General features: G+C 45.2%; 1 protein-coding gene across 1 annotated transcript in view; it reads left to right on the forward strand.

Moving 5' to 3' along the window:
• The window catches only part of trpm6 (transient receptor potential cation channel, subfamily M, member 6), a 238,131-nt gene that overhangs the window by 108,053 nt on the left and 104,760 nt on the right, over positions 1-25,318 (forward strand). Inside the window, exons 20-21 of the mRNA XM_070867525.1 lie at positions 2,460-2,603; positions 7,758-7,886. Of these exons, the coding sequence (XP_070723626.1) occupies positions 2,460-2,603; positions 7,758-7,886 (273 nt within the window). The remainder of the gene's footprint in view (positions 1-2,459; positions 2,604-7,757; positions 7,887-25,318) is intronic.

Consider the following 25,318-nt stretch of genomic DNA (forward strand, 5'->3'; position numbering starts at 1 on the left):
CCCATGGCTTGCCAGACATACTGGTTAGTGATAATGGCCCATATTTCACAAGCTACGTATTCTGAGAGTTTATGTCGGGCAATGGCATCAACCATGTCAGGACTGCGCCGTTTAAGCCGGTCTCCAATGGCCAGGTGAAACGTGCGGTCCAAATCATTAAGCAAGGTATGCTCAGGATTCAAGGACCCTCCCTACAATGCCACCTATCGCGTCTCCTGCTGGCCTATACATCCCGACCGCACTCACTCACGGGGGTCCCACCCACAGAGCTACTAATGAAACGGACACTCAAAACTCGATTGTCCCAGTTAACCCAGTCCTGACCGACATAGTTGAGGGCAAGCGCAAGTCACAAAACGAGTACCATGACCGTAATTTGACGGGGAGATGTATAGAAATAAATGATCCTGTATTCGTCCTCAATCATGCCATGGGGCCCAAATGGCTTGAGGGTACTATCATTGACAAAGAGGGTCATCGTGGTAAAACTCAACAATGGTCAGATATGCCGTAAGCATCTGGACCAAGTAAAAAAAAAAGGTTTAACATCGACACGGAGGAACCTGAAGAAGACCATGAGATGGAGCTCACAACACCGCCAGTGAACGAGCAACAAAAGCAATGAGAAGAATGCACAGTCCCTGCAGTCAGCCCGGACAGGCCGGAATCACCACAGGTGACAGGCACTCACGTCAGTGTCCAACAACCAGAGCCCCAACTGCGGTGCTCCACGAGGGAGTGTAGATCACCTGAAAGACTAAACCTATGATCCCAATAAGACTTTGCGGTGGGTGGGGGGGGGGGGCAGGGAGGTGATGTCATGTATGTAACCACATAACCACAATGTAACACCACTGTATTACTGTATACACTCAACCTAGATGCACACCTTGACCACAAGGGGTGAACTTGTGGGAGACACTCCTTACCTGATCACACAGGTATAAAAAGGGACGTCCCATGCAGGGTCATGGTCTTTTAGAGTTCTGTGAATTAAGAGTTAAGGTCACAGAGTGACCTTGTACCCAGAATGTGCCTCGTGTGGTTTCATACTGTAGAGTAAGGACTTTACACCCTGGGAGGACAGACGCACCAACGTTAGTGTTCTCGTTCAGGCCAATATCCCAAGCATTGAAGCACTGACCACACTTGACTAGCTCCGCTGGGCAGGCCACATTGTCCGCATGCCAGACACAAGACTCCCTAAGCAAGCACTTTATTCCAAACTCCTCCATGGCAAACGAGCCCCAGGTGGGCAAAGGAAACGTTTCAAGGACACCCTCAAAGCCTCTTTGATAAAGTGCAACATTCCCACCGGCACCTGGGAATCCCTGGCCCCAGACCACCCAAAGTGGGGGAAGAGCATCCAGAAGGGCGCTGAGCATCTCGAGTCTCGTCGCCGTAAGCATACAGAAAACAAGCGCAGGCAGCGGAAAGAGCATGCGGTAAACCAGACTCCCCACCCACCCTTTCCTTCAATCACTGTCTGCCCCATCTGTGACAGAGACTGTAATTCCCATATTGGATTGTACAGTCACCTGAGAACTCACTTTTAGGCTGGAAGCAAGTCTTCCTCGATTTCATCATCATCATCATCATAGACAGTCCCTCGGAATCGAGAAGACTCGAGGTGCTCAGTGCTCTCCCGGATGCACTTCCTCCACTTAGGGCGGTCCTTGGCCAGGGACTCCCAGGTGTCGGTGGGGATGTTGCACTTTATCAGGGAGGCTTTAAGGGTGTCCTTGTAATGTTTCCTCTTCCCACCTTTGGCTTGCTTGCCGTGAAGGAGTTCCGAGTAGAGCGCTTGCTTTGGGAGCCTCGTGTCTGGCATGCGAACAATGTGGCCTGCCCAGCGGAGTTGATCAAGTGTGGTCAATGCTTCAATGCTGGGGATGTTGGCCTGGTCGAGGACACTAACGTTGGTGCATCTGACCTCCAAGGGGATTTGTAGGATCTTTTGGAGACATCATTGGTAGTATTTTTCCAGCGACTTGAGGTGTCGACTGTACATGGTCCATATCTCTGAGCCATACAGGAGGGCGGGTATTACTACATACCATGAGCTTGATGGTGGATTTGAGGGCCTGGTCTTCAAACACTCATTTCCTCAGGCGGACGAAAGGCTGCGCTAGTGCACTGGGGGCGGTGTTGAATCTCGTCATCAATGTCTGCACTTGTTGATAAGAGGCTCCCGAGGTATGGGAAATGGTCCCCATTGTCCAGGGCCGCGCCATAGATCTTGATGACCTGGGGGAGGGGGGGATTGCTGTGCAGCGAGGACAGGCTAGTGGAGGACCTTTGTCTTACGGATGTTTAGTGTAAGGCCCATTTTTTTGTATGCCTCAGTACATACGTTTATTTAAACTTTGGTGTGTACTCAACACTCAGATAATTTTTAATATCTGTTCAATAGTCTACAATAGTCTTTACATGAGTGCTTTTCATTTCTCTAACAAAAGATGGAGTATGACACAGAAAAAGGACCAGAAAATCCCAAAGAAAGTCAAGACGAAATCATTGGCACAAGACACAGAGGACTGCCTTGGACAAGAAAGGCCTATGAATTCTACAATGCACCAATTGTCAAGTTCTGGTTCCATACGGTTTGCGTTACCTCACAGATACTTTTCCAATTAAAATATTCTGTTATGTCGATTGATATGCTTATTGGAACAGTCATCACTGGGGGTGAAAATCTGCACTGCTACTGCCTTCTAATTGATTTCAGCTGCCAGTAGTCTTCAAGGGTAGCATAAGTGGGCAACATGAAATGTTAACCTTTAGAATGGGGCACTGGCACCAGTACTGGGGAAAAGAGAGCTGTTCAGTTGGGACGGGCTTCACTTGAGTCATGCTGGGACCAGTGTCCTGGTGAATCAAATAACTAGGGCTGTAGACAGGGCTTTAAACTAAATAGTGGGGTGGTGGTGGAGTGGGGGGGGGGGGGGGGGGAAGAGTTCAGGTGAGGGGAAATTTAAAAAGTCAAAGAGAAAGGAAAACCCAAGATTGCAGGGTCGCGATAGGGGTAATGATAACCAGAGTGTGACAGGAAGGGACAGAGCGTAGAAAAATAAGAGTACATCAGAAAGTTGAGTCAGAGTAGGGAAAAATGGTAAAAAGACAAAATTAAAATCTCTTTATCTGAATGCACATAGCATTCGTAACAAGATAGATGAGCTGACGGCACAAATAGAAGTAAATGGGTATGATTTGATAGCCATTACAGAGATGTGGTTGCAAGGTGACCAAGGCTGGGAATTGAATATTCAGGAGTATTTGACATTTCGGAAGGATAGGCAGAAAGGAAAAGGAGGTGGGGTAGCTCTGTTAATAAAGGATGAGATCAGTGTAGTAGTGAGAAATGATATTGGCTCAGAAGATCGATGTAGAATCAGTTTGCATGGAGATCAGAAATAATAAGGGAAAGAAGTCACTGATGGGAGTAGTCTATAAGCCCCCTAACTGTAGCTACATTGTAGGATGGATTATAACTCAAGAAATAATGGAGGCTTGTAAGAAAAGTACTGCAATAATCATGGGCGATTTTAATCTTCATATAGATTGGACAAATCAAATTGGCAAAGGTAGCCTTGAGGAAGAGTTCATAGAGTGTATTCAGGATGGTTTTTTAGAACAATACTTTGTGGAACCAACCAGGGAGTGGGTTATTTTAGATCTGGTAATGTTAATGAGATCGGATTAATTAATGATAGCATAGTAAAAAAATCCTATAGGGAAGAGTGATCATAGCATGTTGGAATTTTAAATTCAGTTTAAGAGCGAGAAACTTGGATCTCAAACTAATGTCCTGAACTTAAATAAAGACAATTACAAAGGTGTGTAGGCAGAGTTGGCTAAAGTGGTTAGGGAAAATAGATTAAAGGATACGATGGTAGATAAACAGTGGCAGACGTTTAAGATCTTTCATAACTCTCAGCAAAGATATATTCCAGTGAGAAAGAAAGACTCTAAGAGAAGATTGAACTATCCGTGGCTAACTAAGGAAGTTAAGGATGGTATCAAAATGAAAACAAAGGTATACAATGTTGTGAAGTTTCGTGGTAGGCCAGAGGATTGGGAAAGTTTTAGAAACCAGCAAAGGACGACTAAAAAAATAATAAGGAGAGAAGAGATAGATTATGAGAGTAAACTAGCAAGAAATATAAAAATAGACAGTAAGAGCTTCTTCGGATATATAGGGCTCAAGTTTCCGCCCTCTTTAAAAACCTCCATAAGGTGCGCTGACTTTCTGGAATAAAAAGGGCGCCAAAAACTTACCTTGTGATTCTGCAAGCTCCTCAGGACCTGGATCCTCCCCCGACCCCTTGTGCTGCTCAGCGTGATGCAGCACAAGGGGTCGGGGACGGATCCAGGTCCTGGCGCTGAAAACAGTGCCGGCACCTCTGCACATGCGCGCTAGAGTGCGCGCGCATGTGCAGTAGCTTCTCACCCCCGAGGCTGCGTGGGAGGGGCCCGAAGCATGCTGGCCCTAGCCCTGGCCAAATGGGCTCTCCGGGCAAAGATTGGGACTCCCCCTCCCCCTCATTCCCTCCTGTTCAGCTCCCCCCTCCCTCGCTCCCATTCAGCTCCCCCTCCCTGCCATTCAGCCCTTCCCCCTCCTTCCCCTCCTCTCCCCCTCCTCTCTCCCCCCTTCCTCCCCCTCCTCTCTCCCCACTTCCTCCCCCTTCCTCTCTCCCCTCCCTTTCCCCTCCCCTCCCTCCCCGTCCTCTCCCCCTTCCTTTCCCTCCCTCTCCCCTCCTCAACCCCCTCCCCCCCTCCCCCACCCCTCACTGTCAGAAACACAGAGAGACACTGACAGAGACAGTTGGCGGGGGTGGGGGAACGGAGGGCCATCCCAGCATTCTGTTGCTGCAGTAGGTGAGTAGAAACTTAATTTTTTAATTATTGATTTTTTTATTTGTTTTTCATTTTTTTGATTGATTCTTTGGTTGATTTATTGATTTATTTATCATTTATTATTGATGATGGCTCTTTCTTTGTAAAAGTGAAGTGTTTAATGTTTGTAAACTTCCCTCTCCCCTCCCCACCGCGCCCCCCCCATATCTTGTTCCCGACGCCTGATTTCTAAGTGTAGGCAAGGTTTTTCTGAGTGTACAAAAATCTACATTTACTCCGTTCTAAGTTAGTTTGGAGTAAGTTTTCGTTGCCTAAACTTGCAAAACAGATGTAAGTGGCTGGACACGCCCCCTTTTGAAAAAAAAATCTGTTCTAAAATGAAACTATTCTAACTCACTAGAACTGGAGCAAACTAAATACCGAGAATTGCAATTTCTAAGATGCTCCATTCTAAACTAGTTGCTCCAAAAAATTAGGAGCAACTCGAGCCGAAACTTGAGCCCATAAAAAGGAAGAGAGTAACTAAAGTAAACATTGATCCCTTAGAGAATGAGACTGGGGAATTAATAATGAGAAACAGGGAAATGGCAGAGACATTGAACAAATATTTTGTATCGGTCTTCACGGTAGAAGACACTAAAAACATCCCAATGATAATCGATAATCAAGGGGTATAGGGAGGTGGGAACATAAAACAATCAATATCACTAGAGAAAAAGTACTAGGCAAACTAATGGGACTAAAGGTGGACAATTCCCCTGGACTTGATGGCCTGCATTCTAGGGTCTTAAAAGAAGTAGCTACAAAGATAATAGATGCATTTGTTGTAATCTACCAAAATTCCCTGGATTCTGGAGAGGTCCCAGCGAATTGGAAAACAGCAAATTTAACACCCATGTTCAAGAAAGGAGGGAGACAGAAAGCAGGAAACTATAGACTTGTTAGCCTAGCATCTGTTATTCAGAAAATGCTGGAGTCTATTATTAAGGAAGTAGTATCAGGACTTTTTGAAAATCATAATAAAGTCAAGCAGAGTCAGCATGATTTTATGAAAGGGAAATCGTGTTTAATAAATTTGCGAGAGTTCCTTGAGGGTGTAACGGGCAGGGTAGATAAAGGAGAACCAGTTGATGTCGTATATTTGGGTTTCCAGAAAGCATTAGATAAGGTGCCACACAAAAGGTTACTGCACACGATAGAGGATTGGCTAACTAACAGGAAACAGAGAGTTGGGATAAATGAGTCAGTTTCAGGTTGGCAAACTGTAACTAGTGGAGTACCATAGGGATCAGTGCTGGGGCCTCAACTATTAACAATCTATATTAATGATTTGGATGAAGGGACAGAGTGTAATGTAGCCAAATTTGCCGATGATACAAAGATAGGTGGGAAAGTGAGTTGTGAAGAGGACACAAATAATCTGCAAAGAAATATAGATAGGTTAAGTGAGTGGGCAAAAATTTGGCAGATGGAATATAATGTGGGAAAATAATGATAGGAAGAATAAGAAAGCAAATGATTATTTAAATGCAGAGAGACACTGCAATATGCTGTGGTACAGAGGGACCTGGGAGTCCTTGTACATGAAACACAAAAAGTAAGCATGCAGGTACAGCAAGTAATTAAGAAGGCAAATGGAATGTTGGCCTTTATTGCAAGGTGGATGGAGTATAAAAGTAGGGAAGTCCTACTATAACTGAACAGGGTATTGGTGAGACCACATCTAGAGTACTGCATACCATTTTGGTCACCTTATTTAAGGAGGGATATACTTGATTTGGAGACAGTTCAGAGAAGGTTCACTAGGTTGATTCTTGAGATGAAGGGGTTGTCTTATGAAGAAAGGTTGAGTAGGTTGGGCCTATATTCATTGGAGTTTAGAAGAATGAGAGGTGATCTTATTGAAACGTATAAGATTTTGAGGAGCCTTGGCAGGGTAGATGCAGAGAGGATGGTTCCCCTTGTAGGGAAATCTAGAACTAGGGGGCATAGTTTCAGAATAAGGGGTTGCCCATTTAAAATGGAGATGAGGAAGAATTTCTTCTCAGAGAGTCATGAGTCTTTGGAATTCTCTACCCCAGGGAGCTGTGGAGGCTGGGGTCATTGAATATATTTAACGTGGAGATAGGCAGATTTTTGAACGACATGGGTGTCAAAGATTATGGGGAGCGGGCAGGAAAGTGGAGTTGAGGCCAAGATCAGATCAGACATGATCTTATTGAATTGCGGAGCAGGCTCAAGGGGCCAAATGGCCTACTCCTGCTCCTACTTATAAAAAAAACATTCTTATTATGAATAAACCCATAATTTCTTCTGAAGCACTCTGGTCATCAGTTTACCTGGTATGTTTGTTACTGTATATATAAGCAATGACTGTACACCAAGGTTATATATTAGCAAAGTCCATGCTAGAAAGGCACAGTAGATTGATTAGCATTTGAAAGACTAAAATAGGTTAATGTGTCCTATGGGACCATTGATCAGGAGAATTCTTCCTCTTCTCAAAATATCAATGAAAATGGTGGTCAAACCTTTGATGTAAACACGTCGCCTTTGGACCTTTAAGAAAATATTGTTCTCATTGTAACCAAAAACCTTGGGGTTCCTTGAACTGATTATCATTGTTTCTGTACAATTGAAAGGGTCTTCATGAAAAAAAACGTTTGACAGAACTTCTTCATTAGCTTAGAAGCACACGAGATAGGGATGTGAATTGTGGCAAAATGCATCAGCAAACCCCTTTCATCTGATGTCGGTATGATAAGAATAGCTTGTGGCTTTTCTCATTTTTCCTCTGCCCTGAAGGAAAACAAATACAAGTCTTGACAATTATCTTTTTGTAATAAAATGCTCTTTAATTTTCCAGTGCAACACTTTTATTCTCATATTCTCCTTCACAGATAGCTTATTTGGGATTCCTGATGCTGTTTACCTACACAGTGTTGGTGAAAATGGAACCGCTGCCCAGTGTTCAAGAATGGATTGTCATCATCTACATTTTCACAACAGCTGTGGAGAAAACCAGAGAGGTGAGCAAGGACCAGAGCATTTTCTTCCAGCTTCTAAGAAGAAATAATGTAGCTGACTTTATATAGCATTAATAGCATCATGTTTTAATTCAAATGTAGAGCAATTAGAATAGTAACAGCTATCCCGAAGGTTTAGTGAGTAAAAGCATTGCCCAATGTAATACCATCATACAGAGGAAAGCTCCGGATTTGATTCCTCGTCAGTGCTGAGTTAGTTGATCTCAGCTGGAGTGTCGTATGGGACACAACAATTAGCCTCAGCACCCTGGGCTAGAGCGGTGAAAAAATAACCAGAGTTCTCAATCTTCAGTTTTGCTCTTAAACTCCAGCATCAGAATTGCTGCTATCCAGCAACTCCTGCTAGAAAGTGCAAATGGATGTTGGGCAATGATAAAACAAGACCTTCATACCCTCCAGTGTTGAAGAGGCTTCTGATTGAATAATAAGAAATAACTTTTAGATTGAACTTGCAGGCACGTCAGAATGGAATCATATTTGTAACCCTTGTTCTGTCAGTCTTGTATTAGTACTTGACTGTCTTTATTTCAGATGCTTGGGGCTAGAAATTGGGTATCGGTGTGATACTTTTTGCGGGAGTGCAAAGTATCGCCGGGCGCTACACAATTGCAGCGGATGCGAACTTCCAGTTTAGTGCACCAGGAGGGAGCTGGAGTGCTAAATCAAGCGCTATCACTTCCATTGGAGTGCTAAACGAAGCAAGAGGGGCAGTAACGGCAGAGTGCTGCACAATGTCCCGTGCAGTGCTGCTGGATTCCAGGCTCCTTCCTTCCCTTAAAGAGAAGGGCCAAAAGTGAGGGAGTTGCAAGGTAAGGATTCGACTGGTCGACAACGACAGCTGTGATCAGCACCAAGCACTCTTCCTGGCCACCAATGCCTTTAATTACCGCTCCCCAAGCAGTCGGCCGAGCCCACAATACCTCTTGTAGCTGCCGTTGTTGACGCCTGGCGATGCTGCAGAGGGTGGAAGTGAATTTAGAATCCGGGGCAGTAATGGGGCGCTACGCACTGGATCACGTCACGAGCCCCGGGGGCGCAGGAGATCGAAGCGTTAAGATTAAGGTTAGCCAGTGCTAACCTGCAAGGGAGGTCGCAGACATTGGTACTTACACTGCGCCCAGTCAGAAAGCCGGTAGCACTCCATTATCACCCCCCGGAGGTGCTAACGGGAGGCACAAAGGAGACCAATTTCTCCCCCTTGACCTCTGCTTAAACATTCAGTAAGCAGCAAATATATTTTAATTTAAACACATTTGAAAAGGACTAAAATGCTGGTTGAGTGCAGTTTCTGTGTTGTTACGACAAATGTGATTAACTAGAACTAAGATAGGAATATGCTCCTCTCCCAATTCTGTTGTGTAGTGTAGAATGAAGGATAGCAGAAAGACTGACTTAGTTCTGTGTTTCAGTGCTGCCAACTTAATCCTACAATATTAAGCTGACACCATTTTCAGCTATATTTAAGTATGTTTTAAAGTTGTGTACATCTGATCTGAAAAGGTTACCTTTTATTTGTTTCTGTAAATCCGTTTAAATAGAATCATAGAATAACACAACACAGAAGGAGGCCATTCGGCCCATCATGCCTGTGCCTCTGAAAGAGCAACCAATTAGTCTCACTCACCTGCTCTTTCCTCATAGCCCTGCAATTTGTTCCTTTTCAAGTATATATCCAATTTCCTTTGAAAATTACTACTGAATCTGCTTCCACCACTCATTCCAGATCATAACAACTTGCTAAGTAAAGAAAATCTCCTCATGTCCCCTTTGTTTTTTTTGCCAATTATCTTACATCTGTGCCCTTTGGTTACCAACCTTCCTGCCAGTGGAAACAGTTTCTCCCTGTTTAAAACCCCTCAGAATTTAAAACACCTTAATTAAATCTTCCCTTAACCTTCTTTGCTCGAAGGAGAACAATCCCACTTTCTCCAGTCTCTACATAACTGAATTCCTTCATCCCTGATAATATTCTGGTAAATCTCTTCTGTACCCTCTCTAAGGCCTTGACATTCTTTCTAAAGTGTGGTATCCAGAATTGGATAGAATACTCTAACTGAGGTCTAACCAGTAATTTATAAAGGTTTAGCATAAGTTCCTTGCTTTTGCCTCTATTTATAAAGCAAGGATCATGTATGCTCTTTTAACAGGTTTATTAACTTGTCCTACCACGTTCAAAGATTTGTGTATGTGATGCAATGTGTGAGGCAGAAAAAAATCAAAGAGCAAGTTATTATTTAAATGGAGAATGATTGCAAAGTTCTGCAGTACAGCGGGACCTGGGGGTACTTGTGCATGAAACACAAAAGGATAGTATGCAGGTACAGCAAGTGATCAGGAAGGCCAATGGTATCTTGGCCTTTATTGCAAAGGGGATGGAGTATAAAAGCAGGGAAGTCTTACTACAGCTATATAAGGTATTGGTGAGGCCACACCTGGAATACTGCGTGCAGTTTTGATTTCCATATTTACGAAAGGATATACTTGCTTTGGAGGCAGTTCAGAGAAGGTTCACAAGGTTGATTCTGGGGATGAGGGGTTGACTTATGAGGAAAGGTTGAGTAGGTTGGGTCTGTACTCATTGGAATTCAGATGAATGAGAGGTGATATTATCGAAACACATAAGATTATGAGGGGGCTTGACAAGGTGGATGCAGAGAGGATGTTTCCACTGATGGGGGAGACTACAACTAGAGGGCACGATCTTAGAATAAGGGCCGCCCATTTAAAACAGAGGTGAGGAGAAATTTCTTCTCTCAGAGGGTGAATTCGCTGCCTCAGAGAGCTGTGGAAGCTGGGACATTGAATAAATTTAAGACAGAAATAGATAGCTTCTTAAACGATAAGGGGATAAGGGATTATGGGGAGCGGGTGGGGAAGTGGGACTGGGTCCATGATCAGATCAGCCATGATCTTATTGAATGGCGGAGCAGGCTCAAGGGGCCATATGGCCCACTCCTGTTCCTATTTCTTATATTCTTATGTTCTTATAATCGACTCTAGCATTTTCCCTACTACTAATGTTAGGCTAACCGGTCTGTAGTTTCCTGTTTTCTCTCTCACTCCTTTTTTAAATAGTGGGGTTACATTTGCCACCCTCCAATCTGCAGGAACTGTTTCATAATCTATAGAATTTTGTAAGATGACAACCAATGCATCCACTATTTCCATGGCTACTTCTTTTAGTACTCTAGGATGCAGATAATCAGGCCCTAGAGATTTATCGGCCTTCAGTCCCATTAGTTTCTCCAGCACTATTTTCTTACTAATAATCATTTCCTTTAATTCCTCTTGCTCACTAGTCCCTTGGTTCCCTAGCATTTCTGGGACATTATTTGTGTCCTCTTCCGTGAAGACAGAACCGAAGTATTTATTTAATTGTTCTGCCATTTCATTGTTCACCATTATAAATTCACCCGTTTCTGTCTGTAAAGGACCAACATTTGTCTTCACTAATCTTTTTCTTTTTACGTACCTGTAAAAATTTTTGCAGTCGGTTTTTATGTTCCTTGCAAGTTTACTCTCATTATTTTTCCCCTCTTAATCAATCTCTTGGTCCTTTCTTGCTGAATTCTAAACTGCTTCCAATCCTCAGGTTTGCTACTTTTTCTGGGAACTTTGTATAACTCCTCTTTGGATCTAATACTATCCTTAATTTCTTTTGTTAGCCATGATTGGGCCACTTTTCCTTTTGTGTTTTTATGCCAGAAAAGAATGTAAACTGTTGCAATTCATGCATTCATTCCTTAAATGTTAGCTATTGCCTATCCACCGCTATGCCTTTTCATGAATCTTCCCAATCTATCATAGCCAATTAATTCCGCATACCTTTGTAGTTTCCTTTGTTTAGATTTAGAACCCTAGTTTCGGATTGGACTACTTCACTTTCCAGCTTAATAAAAAATTCAATCATGTTATGGTCACTCTTCCCTAAAGGACCCCGCACAACAAGACTGTTAATTAACCCCTTCTCATTACACAATACCCAATCTAGGATAACCTGTTCCCTAGTAGGCTGCTCAACATACTGGTCTAAAAAACCATCTCGTACACACTCCAGGAATTCATCTTCCACAGTATTATTATTAATTTGGTTTGGCCAGTCTATATGCAGATTAAAGTCATCTACGATTACTGTAGTACCCTTGTTACATGCCTCTCTAATTTCCTGTTTGGTGCCGTCCCCTACATTACCACTACTGTTTGGAGGCCTATAGACAACTCCTACTAATGTTTTCTGCCCCTTGGTGCTCTTTAGCTCCACCCAGACTACATCTCAATTTTCTGAGCCAATATCCTTTTTCACTATTGCTCTGATTTCATCCTTTACTAACAACGCACCCCCACCTCCCCCCTTTTCTTTTTTGCCTGTCCTTCCTAAATATCAAATATCCTTGGATATTCAGTTCCCAACCCTGGTCACCCTGCAACCATGTCTCCGTAATTGCAACTATATCATATCCCTTTACATATATTTGCCCTGTTAATTTATCTGCCTTATTACAGATGCTTCATGCATTCAGATACAATGCTTTTAGATTTGTCCTTTTAACATTATTAGAAATCTTAACATTATTTTGTACTATAGCCCTATTTGTCTTATCGCTATTTTTTTCTGACCTGGACCCTATTTGTTTGTGCACTCTTTTGTTTGTATGCTCTGTCCCTTCCTGACATAATCTGGTTATCCTTACCACAATCACTTTCCTGCATTGCTTCCTTTTCTTTTCTCTTTAGCATTCTAGATTTCTCTGCACTGCGACCGTCCTTCCCCCACCTTATTTAGTTTAAAGCCCTGTTTACCTCCCTAGTTATTCGGTTCGCTAGAACTTTGGTCCCAGCATAGTTCAGGTGTAGTCCGTCCCCACGGAACAGCTCTCTCTTTCCCGAGTATTGGTGCCAGTGCCCTACGAATCGAAACCCACTTCTCCCACACCAACCTCAGAGCCACGCATTCATCTCCCTGATTCTATTGACCCTATGCCAATTTGCTCATGGCTCAGGTAATAATGCAGGGATTATTACCTTTGTGGTTCTGCTTTTCAATTTAGTCCCTAGCTGTTCAAACTCTCTCAGCAGAACCTCTTTCTTAGTCCTACCTATGTCATTGGTATCTACGTGTACCACGACAACTGGATCCTCCCCCTCCCACTTCAAGTTCTTCTCCAGCCTGGAGGAGATGTCCTTTACCTTGGCACCGGGTAGGCAACACAACCTTCGGGATGCACGCTCTCAACGCAGAGAACCCTATCTATCCCCTAACTATACTGACCCCTATTACAACCGCCCCCCACTTGAATGGCTTTCTGCACCATGGTGCCTTGGTCGATCTGCTTGTCCACCTCGCAGTCTGCACACTTGTCCACAAGGGTTGCCAGAACCTCAAATCTATTGGACAATGCAGGGACTGAGGCTCCTGCAATACTACCTCCTGGATCTCCTTACCTGCTTCCTTCTGTCCCTGACCAGGTGTCAATTCTAAAGTATCTAATCTAGAGTGTGTGGCTGCCTCCTGGAGCAAAAGGTCCAGGTAACTTTCTCCCTCCCTGATGTCTCACAATGTCTGCAGCTCAGAGTCCAGCTCCTCAACTCGGAGCCGAAGTTCGTCGAGCTGCAGACACTTACCGCAGATGTCGTCACCCTGGACCAAAATGTCCAGAAGCTCCCACATATTGCAGCAGCAACACACATCCTGTTTTCCCATTATTTTATTAAGCTAATTAGTTTATCGTTAATCATGTATTTACCCTATATAGTTTATTAAATTAGTTAAACAAATAAAGGCACTTTTTTAGAATTTAGTTATATGTTATATGTTAATTTAAAAGAAAACCTCAGCTCACAATCACTACCAGTCACTTACCTGCCTTACCTGTGATGTCACACAGAAGAGTTCTCCTCACCCGGAGCCGTGCAATCTCCTGGGAGAGGCAATAAAACAGGTAAAAACCCAGGCCAATAGGGGAAAAAATCTGGGAAAATTCCTCTTCGAACCCAACTAGGCGATCGAAACTAGTCCAGGAGATCACATTGGCCGTATGCTGCAGCCTGCTGTGGCTTTTATCCCCACTCTCAGACCTCGGTCTGCTCCCGCTCAGGTACACCACTGCTCTGCAGAAAAAGTTAGGAAAAACAAGGCAAAGCAACATCTCCCACCCCCACTTCACCGAACTCTCCCACTTACCAAACTCTGTTTTCCCACTCTGAGCTGCTGCACTCCGAGTCAGAAGGTTGTGGGTTCAAGTCTCACTCCAGAGATTGGAGCACAAAAATCCAGGCCAACACTCCAGTGATACTGAGGGAGTACTGCACTGTCGGGGATGCGGTCTTTCAGATGAGACATTAAACTGTCTGCTTTCTCAGGTAGATATACATGGCACTATTTCGATAAAGAGTAGGGGAGTTATCCCTGGTGTCTTCGACAATATGTATCCTTCAACCAACATCTGTAACACAAATGTTCCGACTATTATCACATTGCTGCTTGTGGGAGCTTGCTGTGCACAAATTGGCTGCCATGTTTCCTACATTACAACAGTGACTACATTTCAAAAGTACTTCATTGATTGAAAAGTGCTTTGGGACATCCTAAGGTCATGAAAAGTGCTCTATAAATGCAAATCTTTCTTTCCTCACTGTTGACTACACTTCCAAACTTTGTGTCATCCGCAAATTTTGAAATTACGCCCTGTAAACCCAAGTCCAGGCCATTAATATATATCAAAAAGAGCAGTGGTCCTAATATCGATCCCTGGGGAACACCCTACTTCCCACCTGTCTGAAAAACAACCATTCACCACTATTCCCTGCTTTCTGGCTCTCAGCCAATTTCATATCCACACTGCCACTGTCCCTTTAATCCCATGGGCTTCAATTTTGCTAACAAATGCTCCCACTGACTTTATTTCTGCAGGGAGGAAATGGCCTTAGCTATTGTATTGTGGAAGGACATTTCTTCTCTGATGCCTTTCTGAGATCCTGGAATTTGCACTCCAAGGCACACTGAAATAGGAATATTTGACTCTGCTAATGATTACAATGAGCAGTAGAATCCCCTAAGGTCAGTGGACTGGTGCCAGAAGCTATGTAGGATTTCAGGTCTGACACGTTTTGTTGATTCATAACTGGTGTTTTATGGGTAACCACACACAGACCTCTTCATGTAGAGGCTATCAGGTAAATGTGACAACCAAATGCCGTAAAATTCTACACTTGTATGCTGCTTATCACCTTTATCTTGCTTTGTGCTATTAAATTAGTTGTTCACAATGTTTCCAGAGTACATACGTGATCCGTTAACTACATTTGCTCACTGAACCTGTAACTGTTCTCCCAGGGCTTGTAGGACTGAAATCCCCTTGATGTATTTGCCATTGAGGTAGCACTAAGCCTTTGTTGTACTAAGGGACACATTTTACTGCAGATTTTGTGCATATGTGATGCAGTTTTCACATTGCATCGACTCAAAAGTGACCTCGACCTCCATGTCGCTTAGCATTTCAATTCTCTGTGCCACTCCCATTCTGACCGCTACGTCTTTGGCCTTCAACACTGTTCCAGTGAATCTCAACGTAAGCTCAAGTAACAGCATCTCATCTTTCTACTTGGCACTTTGCAGCCCTCTGACCCAAACACTGATTTGAACAATTTCAAGCTTAACTAAAATTCCTATTTTCTCTCTGGCTGTCAGTGCTGGTAATGCGGGATGGATATGTTGCCGTTTCCAGGGATGGGGGACTGGAGCAGGTTGATACTTGTGGTGGGGTTCCCCCCTCGGAACAATATTAGTGGGATGGTCTATGTCCCTGGTGTTGACCTGCTTCTTTTCTTCTTCTTCCACCAGACTCTTGTGGCCCCTGGAGCCTGTATCCCTTTCTACCTATCCCCCTTTAGCTATTCACATGCGTTCTGTGTCTTGTATATGACTTTTATTTCTTTCATTAAGTCTCCTTTTGTCTCCTGCTATCATCATGTCTGCCATTCAATCATCTCTTGTACTCCATTCAAACACTTCACAGGTCTTTCTATTTCTTTCCCCTCACGTGTGCATCTTTTCCCTTCCCCCTGTCCCTTGTTGCTTTCCTTTTTAATAAATGCTACTCATTTGTAATATCTCCTAGTCGTGGGAAAGAGCCAACGGCTTGAGTCATTGACGGCTCTTTTCCACCGATGCTGCCTGACCAGCTGATTGTTTCCAGCTTTTTCTGTTTTTATTTTGGATTTTTAGCATTTGCAGTATTTTGTTTTTATATAACGGGGGAGTTGATTAACGGCAAGCAATATGAGGTAGCAGTATGAAAACTAAGAAATAAGCATTCAGTTAAAACTGAATATCTCAGAGTAGTATAACAGGTGCAAAGAGATATTTTTAGATTTTATGCTTGTACTTTCTAGAGCTGACTTAAAACTGAATATCCTTTTAACTGTTTGTAAACATAAAAAATGTAAATCAGTGAGAAGACCTCTGATTGACCAGACCGTAGCATTGAATCAGCTGTATAACTCAGAGCTGCATGTTTTACATTGCTCTAAGTAGTATTGGTCTCAAACCGACAGTTGCAGTAAAATAGAATAATTAATCTAACTTTGTCTGCAAAAATAGTAAGTTCTGGATATGTATTTTAGACCAAAGTGAAATGGATATAAATGTTGTGGCTTCATGTAATAGATTTTTACACCCTTATTTATTTTTATATGGATTAAAATAAATTAAATTCACCCTGAAAATGGGATAGTAGTTCAAACCACATCAGAAAGACCAACTTAGAAATCTCATCTTCCAGTTGATCTGAAACTGATAACTTTACTGAGCTACAAAACTTTCCTATGGAAAAGGAAAAGTCTGAGTCATAGAATCATAGAAGTGTACAGCACGGAAGGAGGCCATTTCGGCCCATCGTGTCCGCGCCGGCCAACAAGAGGCTATCCAGCCTAATCCCACTTTCCAGCTTTAGGTCTGTAACCCTGCAGTTTAGGGCACTTAAGGGACACATCCAGTACTTTTTAAGGCCCCAAGTTTCGCCATGATTTGCTCCTGGTTTTTAGGAGCAACTGGTGTAGAACGGAGTATCTTAGAAATCGGAATTCTCGCCATTTAGTTTGCTCCAGTTCTAGTCAGTTAGAACAGTTTCACTGTGGAACAGAATTTTTTTTTCAAAAGGGGGCGTGTCCAGCCACTTATGCCTGTTTTCAAAGTTTCGTCAGTGAAAACTTACTCCAAACTAACTTAGAAGGGAGTAAGTGAAGATTTTTGTACGCTCAAAAAAACCTTGTCTACACTTTAGAAAATCAGGCGTAGGTTACAAATCAGGCGTAGGGAATGGGGGGTGGGTGGGTTTAAAGGGAAGTTTACAAACATTAAACACTTCAGTTTTACAAATAAAGAGCCATCATCAATAATAAATGATAAAAACATCAATAAATCAACCAATAAATCAATCAAAAAATTTTTATAAGAAATAATTTTTAAAAAAATCAATAAATAAAACATTTTCTACTTACCGACTGCAGCACCGGGAGCCCTCCAACAGCGTGCTGGGATGCCCCCCCCCAGTGTGTCTCTATCAGTGTCTCTATCTCTCTATCTGTCTGTGTGTGTCTCTCATTCTCTGTCTGTCAGTGTCTGTGTTTCTGACAGCGAGGGGAGGGGGAGGAGGGGGGGAGCAGAGGGAGGGAAGGGGGAGGGGGGAGGAGGAGGAGGGGGGAGGAGGAGAAGGGGGAAGGGGGGAGGAGGAAAAGGGGGGGAAAGGAGAGGGGGAAAGGAGATGGGGGGAAAGGAGATGGGGGGAAAGGAGATGGGGGGAAAGGAGATGGGGGGAAAGGAGATGGGGGGAAAGGAGATGGGGGGAAAGGAGATGGGGAGGGGGGGAAAGGAGATGGGGGGGGAAGGAGGGGGAGGGAGGCTGAACGGGCCAGGCCCGGCTGGGCCCGAGACTTCGGTCAGGGCCCAAGACTTCGGGCAGGACCCGTCCCCAGCACCAGATTTACAGATAGGTGGCATTGGGTCGGGTCGGGGGGAGCGCGGGTCGGGGTCGGGGGGGTGGTGAGAGGGAGGTCGGTTCGGTTCGGGTCGGGGGGAGGGAGGGAGGTAGAGGGAGGTCAGGTCGGGTCCAGTCGGGGAGGGGGGGAGGGGGAAGCGGGAGTCAGGTCGGTGTTGGTGTCGGGTCCGGTCCGGTGGGGGGGGGCGGGGGAGCGGGAGTCGGGTCGGTGTCGGGTCCGAGGGGGTCGGGTCCGGTCTAGGGGAAGGGAGGGGGGGGGAGCGGGAGTCGGGTCGGTGTCAGGTCTGGTCCGGAGGCGGGGGACGGGAAGCGGGAGTCGAGTCGGGTCGGGAGGAAGCAGGAGCCGGGCATGGGAGGAGCCATATTCATGCAGCCCCAATGAGGCCATTCGGCCAGGGCTAGGGGCTGCGTGCTTCGGCCCCTCCCACACAGTTTTGGGCGCCTGGAGCTACTGCACATGCACGCCCACTGTAGCGCGCATGTGCAGAGGTCCCGGCACTGTTTTCAGCGCAGGGACCTGGCTCCGCCCCCTACAGCTCGTGCTGCGCTGCGCCCAGCTGCAAACGACCTGCAGGGAGCTGGAGAATCTGGAAGTTTTTTTTAGGCGCACTTTGTGGCGCGAAAAACGGGCATCCAGGTCGGGACTGCGCCGTTCTAGGCACGGCTCGAAACTTGGGCCCTAAATGTGGTAACGGTTTGTGCCTCTACCACCCTTTCAGGCAGTGAGTTCCAGCCCCCCACAACCCTCTGCGTGAAGACATTTCCTCACATATCCCCGCTAAACCTTTTACCAATTACTTTACACTTATGCCCCCTGGTTGTTGACCCCTCTGCTGGGAAATAAGTATTTCTATCCACTATATCTAGGCCCCTCATAATTTTATACACCTTAATGAGGTCTCTCCTCAGCCTCCTCTATTCCAAGGGAAAAAAAACAGCCTATCCAATCTGTCCTCATAGCTAAGATTCTCCACTCCCGGCAACATCCTCGTAAATCTCCTCTGTACCCTCTCCAGTGCAATCACATCCTTCCTGTAATGCGGTGACCACACAATACTCCGGCTGTGGCCTAATCAATGTTTTATACAGTTCTAGCATAACCCACCTGCTCTTATATTCTATGCCTCGGCTAATAAAGGCAAGCATTCCGTAATCTTCTTAGCCACCTTTTCCACTTGGCCTGCTACCTTAAGGGACCTGTGGACATGCACTCCCAGACCCCTTTGTTCCTCTACACTTCTCAATGTGTATTCCCTTTCCTTGTTAGCCCTCCCCAAATGTATTACCTCATACTTCTCTGGATAAGATTCCATTTGCTACTGTTCTGCCCACCAGTTGATTGATATCTTCCTGCAGTCTGCTGCTTTCTTCTTCATTATCAACTACACAGCTTATTTTTGTATCATCTGCAAACTTCTTAATCATACCCCCAACATTCAAGTCTGGATTAATGATGTATACCACGAAAAGCAAGGGAGCTAGCACTGAGCCCTGCGGAACCCCACTGGAAACATCCTTCCAGTCACAAAAACACTCATCAACCATTACCCTTTGCTTCCTGCCTCTGAGCCAATTTTGGATCCAACTTGCCACTTTGCCCTGGATCCCATGGGCTTTTACTTTCATGACCAGTCTACCATGTGGAACCTTGTCGAAAGCTTTGCTAAAATCCATATACATTACATCATATATACTGCCCTCATCGACCCCCAGTCAAGTTAGTCAGACATAACCGTCCCTTAACAAATCCGTGCTGACTGGCTCTGATTAACCTGTGTCTTTCTAAATGTAGATTTATCTTGTCCCTCAGGATTTTTTCCAATAAATCCTGAGGTCAGGCTGACTGGCCTGTAATTACTTGGTCTATCCCTTTCTCCATTCTTAAACAGAGGTACCACATTAGTCCAGACCCAGTAAATTTTGAAAAAGGTGTCTCTATAAACAATCTCCTAAAGACTATTAGTATGGTGTTCCAACAGTGCGAGTATGACTGCTCATCCTACAGTTGACCACAGAGTTCCCATTCCCCATGTTACTGGCAGATAGAAATGTCAATCAGAGATGAGATTCTGCATTGCAGGGAGAGAAGGGAACTTGGAGGTTGAGTAAACCTCTGCTGTCTGAAGCAGTTTCTAGTAGCCAATTATGAACAGAGACAGAGACCTATAATTGTATACCTGCCCTTTCAAATGAGCAGGTATACAATGTGGGCAATGAGAAGGATGCTTAAGTCATGGAGAAAATAAAGCATAGGGCTCAATTTTCCCCAATGACATTGTTTGGCGTATTTCAAGAGTTATGCCCATTATTTTTGGCCCGACTACTCCAAAAAAATAACTTGCAAGTTTCCCCATTCTAATTTTTGAAATTGGCACCCCGCAGCCTGCCTTTAGCTTCAGGGGGGTGGAGCCTAATGTCTGCACCGAAAAAAATTATGCCCCCCCTTCTGCGCATGCGCAGGAAAAAAAAAATGATGATTTTTACGTGACTACTATGGGTGCGTATGCCCAGTACACCTCCAGGTCTACATTTGGCCATTTTTAAAGAGCCAGTTGTGTGTGAGAACTTTAATTCTCAGTGGAAAAATCGGAGCTGCAATATGCAACGCGGTTCAAGGACCAAGAATTTCTTACAGGATGAAGTGGAGGCACTGGTTACTATAATTGAGGGCAGATGGCACGAGCTGGACACCAGCAGAGGTCACATAAAAGTTTCACCAAAAGAAATGAAGAAACGCTGGAACCAAGTTGCAGAAGATTACAATGCAATGGTGACCACCCCGTGGTCCGGAGGCCTGTGCAAAAAGAAATGGCAGCATCTTGGTCAAGTAGTTAGTGTAAGTAATATTTTCATTTATTCACTGGAATTGCAATTGTAAATGTGACCATGTTCCACCCAACAGAAAGACACCCTCTCTAAAAAGTTATATTTTCATCTTTGCAGAGGAAGGTGGCACACAACAAATGAGAAAGAACTCGAACAGGAGGAGGCCCAGCAAATCTATACCCACTGACACACTTGGGAAGACAGGGTCGCTGCTTTGATGGGTCCTGCCTGGAGAAAAGCAATCACCACTGCACAAGCTGGGCCCACACTCGAGGGAGAGGGCAAGTCCTGCAAATTCCACAGTCTGGCTTTGCTAAAAGTCAAGTACTGCGCGGGCTAGCCATGCTTTGGTTCATGGGGATGTCTCCGTCAGCTACGCTTCGGTTGATGCAATGTGCTATCATTCATCGTGGTCCTTCAAATCAGCCTGCTGCCTGCACTGTGCCTACTCATACCACCCACCCTGCCCCCTCCTCTGCTGCTAACCATTTGTCTGTTCTGTTATATTTTGCAGAACTTGAGGTCAACCCTGACGAGGCTGAAGCCGATGCAAAAGAAGATTCAGACACGAACGAGCTTGAAGAGGAGAACATCTTCCAATCCCACCTTCCAGACCAAGAGAATGGGGGTGAGGGGGAGGGGAGGGGTAGGGGGAGGATGAAGTCCCCACTATTGTACTCACTCTGGAGGAGATGCAGATGCCATCCATTGTGGGGCCAGCCCCTTTCCTGAGTGGTATGAGTGTTGGGACATTCCATGATTTTGCACAGTCTGAGGCTGTGGGGTGCAGCAAGGTACACCCAAGGTCCCACCGTCCAAGGCTGTGGGTCCCAGTGTGATGCAGCGAGCCACATCCAGGGCCCCACTGTCCGAGGCTGGGGGTCCCAGCGAGCCATACCCAGGGTGAGGAGGGGAAGGAGAGCTCGACAGCGCTCTCCTGAGGTGCAGAATGTAACAGATGTGGTTCAGAGGATGGCAATGAGTGTGGAGAGCATTGACCTTATGCGATCACTCCTGGACACCATCAGTGTGGTGGGTGATGAAGTATCGGGACTGTCGGGAAAAGTCACAATACTCTCTCAAGAAATAGAAACATTGTGTGAACACTTGAGGGAGGGAATGTCGCAGGCAGCTGATACACTATCGGTGAACATGAGGGAGGGAATGTCGCAGGTAGTTGAGACACTGTCAGGGCACATGAGGGAGGGAATGTCGGAGTTAGCTGCTGCAATAAGGGAACACGGCCAGACCCCGCGGCCATTAATGGAATCAACTGCCACTCCCACTCCAACCCCCAGACCAGCCTCTGAAGAGGCCCAAGCTGGGCCTTCCACATTACCGCCTGCCCACGCCCCAATAAAACAGTGTAAATTATCCGAGATGCTTGAAAGAATAAGCTTGGTACCAACCCGAGAAATGCTACTCCACCGCCTGCGGGCAGGGGTGAAGTCACCAAGACCAAGCGCAGCGGGTGGTCTTAGAAGAAGATGGAGCAGAGATGGGTGCAGTCTTTCTTTGCGGCTGCTGTTGTTGTTATTCTTGTTATTACTGTTGTAACTGTTCTCAAATTAAAAGTTTTTTTAAGTGAAATAAATTTACAAGTTTAAAAGTTTAAAAGTTTGTTGGTGATCTTAAAGATTTTAAGTGATCTTAAAGATTTTAAGTGATCTTAAAGTTTGTAAATGATCTTAAAATTTGTAAGTGATCTTAACGAAAATTTTAAAGTTTGATACAAGAATATTTTTATTAAAGTTAAGTTAAGTACAAACATGTGTTAAACTTTCGAATAAAATATATTTTAAATTATAACTGAATCATTTCCATTATTTGTTCCATTATTAACACAACTTTTTGAACTAAAGAAGAATCATTTCCATTATTTGTTCCATTAACATAACACAATATTACGGAACAGGTCCAAACAGTATACATGGTCCATTTGGAATAGTTGTCGCTGAGCCTTCAGGCAGAAAAGTGTTCCCAGATGAACTGCTGACACAGGGCTTGAGCATTCGTTAAAGGGGCACAACAGCCCACCCTCCTCCGCCATCATGCTCTGGTTCAGGTAGTTGCATGGCTTCCTCCTCCTCCTCCTCTTCCCCCTCCTCCTCCTCCTCCTCCTCCTCATCATCAGCATGTTCCTCCTCACCATTGCCACTCTCACCTCAGGTGAGTCTTCTACAACTGACAAAGCAGTCCTCCTGATGCTTCTAGGGTGCAGGTCAGCTTTTATTAACTCACAGATCTCAGTTACAACTTCTCTGTGGAAACACAGACTTCTCACATAGACTGCATCACTCAGGTGCAGGTATGAACGCCTGTTTCGATATACCCGATATGCGTAAGGCCTCCTGCCCATCATCCCACGTGCTCTGAGGTTCCTCATGCAATGATGCCTAATGAATCTTCTCCTCCATGCAGAAGGCTTGCACAAGGTATGGCATTGTTAATATTATCCCCATAATTTAATTGTAACATTTGCAAGAAGCTCAAAACAGCAGGACATAGCACTCAAATCTTCTTTCCTCTCTCTTGCTACCCAAGGTCGACGCCCTAGTATGGACCACACCCTGTTCTACGCATGCACAATAGGCTTGCTTAGAACGGGAAGCTAGGCGTGGTACTTTGAAAAAAATAAAAAATTTAAGAATTGCATTAGACTTCTATTTTATCCCTTTTGACTTTGAAAAATTAAGCTTCATGATGCATATTCTTTGTCTACTTGACTCCCTCCAAAACTTCATCTAAAACAATGGCGTCTTTCTGCGCCGATTTTTTAATGTGCGCTGCTTTTTCTTAAGTGCCCAGGAGGTTTTTTGGGAGTGGTCACATACACCCTAGGAAAAATGTCAGTTGGCCAAACTTGCTTAAATGTGAAAAACTTGGTGCAGACATCAGGTTACGACCTCATCACGCAAAAAAATACTAACCGAAAAAATTCGTAACTAACTGAGTTACACTGGCGCAGAAACTTTGGGAAAACTTCGATATTTTAAGTTACTCCAAAAAAAGCGGTGCATGCCTAAATAACAGCACAGATAACTGGGGAAAATTGAACACATGATAATTGAGATGGTAGAAGATAGAAATAAAGGGGCCATGTTTCCACCAACCCTTAGAATGGCGCACCTCCGTGAGGTCCGCCGACTTTCTGGAACAAAAAGCGTGCCTAATCCTTACCGTGGTATTCTCCACGCTCACCAGGCCTCCTTCGGACTCGGCGGAGCGCAGCAGAACCAGGGGGCAGAGCCAGATCCCGGCGCTGAAAACAGTGCCGGGACCTCTGCAAATGCGCGCTAGAGTGTGCGCGCATGTGCAGTAGCTCCTTGTCCCCAAATTCTGTGTGCGTGTGCTGCAGGCTGTGTGGGAGGGGCCCGAAGCATGCCGCCCCAAGCCCTGGCCGAATGGCCGCCCCACTGTGACCTGCGAGGGAACAGATGGCAATGTCCGTCATCGGAGACAGGAGATCCCGGGAACAGAAAGCCAAACAAGAAAGGGAGAAGGAGCTGGCAAAAGTGACCATCAAGAAGGAAGATGACTGAGGCCATCGAGTGTTTCTTGGGACTGTCTCGGAGATGTTCAGAGGAGCGGGGGTAGCAGAAAAGCAAAGAGATTAGGGGCAAGATGTGAGTAGGATGGGACCTGGGCAGGTTCGTATATTTAACATTGCACCCTCCTCCCCTCCTCTACCCCCCCTCCCCTCCTCTACCCCCCCTCCCCTCCTCTCCCCTCCTCTCCCCCCTCCCCTCCTCTACCCCCCTCCCCTCCCCTCCTCTCCCCCCTCCCCTCCTCTACCCCCCCCCTCCCCTGCTCTACATCCCCTCCCCTCCTCTACCCCCCTCCCCTCCTCCACCCCCCTCCTCCCCCTCCTCTCTCCCCCCTCTCTTTCCCCCTCCTCTCCTCTCCTCCCCCCTCTCCCCTCTCCTCTCTCCCCCTCCTCTCCTCCTCCCCTCTCTCCGCCCCTCTCTCTCCCTTCTCTCCCCCTCCTCCTCCCCCTCCTCTCCCACCCCTCCCCCCTCCTCTCTCCCCCTCCTCTCTCTCCCCCCTCCTTCTCCTCCCCCTCTCCCTTCTTCCCTTTCCCTCATCGGCAGCCCGCTGCCTTCCCTTCACATAAAGGTAGGACTTCTATTTTTTCTTTGTTATTGATTGCTTATTACTTTGGTCTTGGTGCTTTAGGTGCAGGGTTCTTTCTATTTTTTAATTTTTTAATTAATTGCTTATTACTTTTCATGCTTTGTTTAGTGCTTTGTAAGTCTTGGTGCTTTCCTTGTATTTTTTATTTGTTATTGAATGTTTATTTTTGTGCTTTGTTTAGTGTTTAGTGCTTTAAATGTACTTATGCTTCTTTAATGTTGTTGTGAAGGTGTTTAGTGCTTTGGAAAATCCTCTAACTTCCCTCCACCCCCACCCCCCCACCCCACATCTCTGGCTACCTGCGCCTGATTTCTAAAGTGTCCGCAAGGTTTTTCTGAGCGTACAAAAGTGGACACATACGCTGGGCTATGTTAGTTTGGAGTAACTATTGGCTGCCTAAACTTGCTTAAATGGCCAAAACAGGCATAAGTGGCTGGTAACGCCCCCTTTTGAAAAAAA

This window comes from Pristiophorus japonicus, chromosome 1, assembly GCF_044704955.1.
Source record: "Pristiophorus japonicus isolate sPriJap1 chromosome 1, sPriJap1.hap1, whole genome shotgun sequence".
NCBI lineage: Eukaryota > Metazoa > Chordata > Chondrichthyes > Pristiophoridae > Pristiophorus > Pristiophorus japonicus.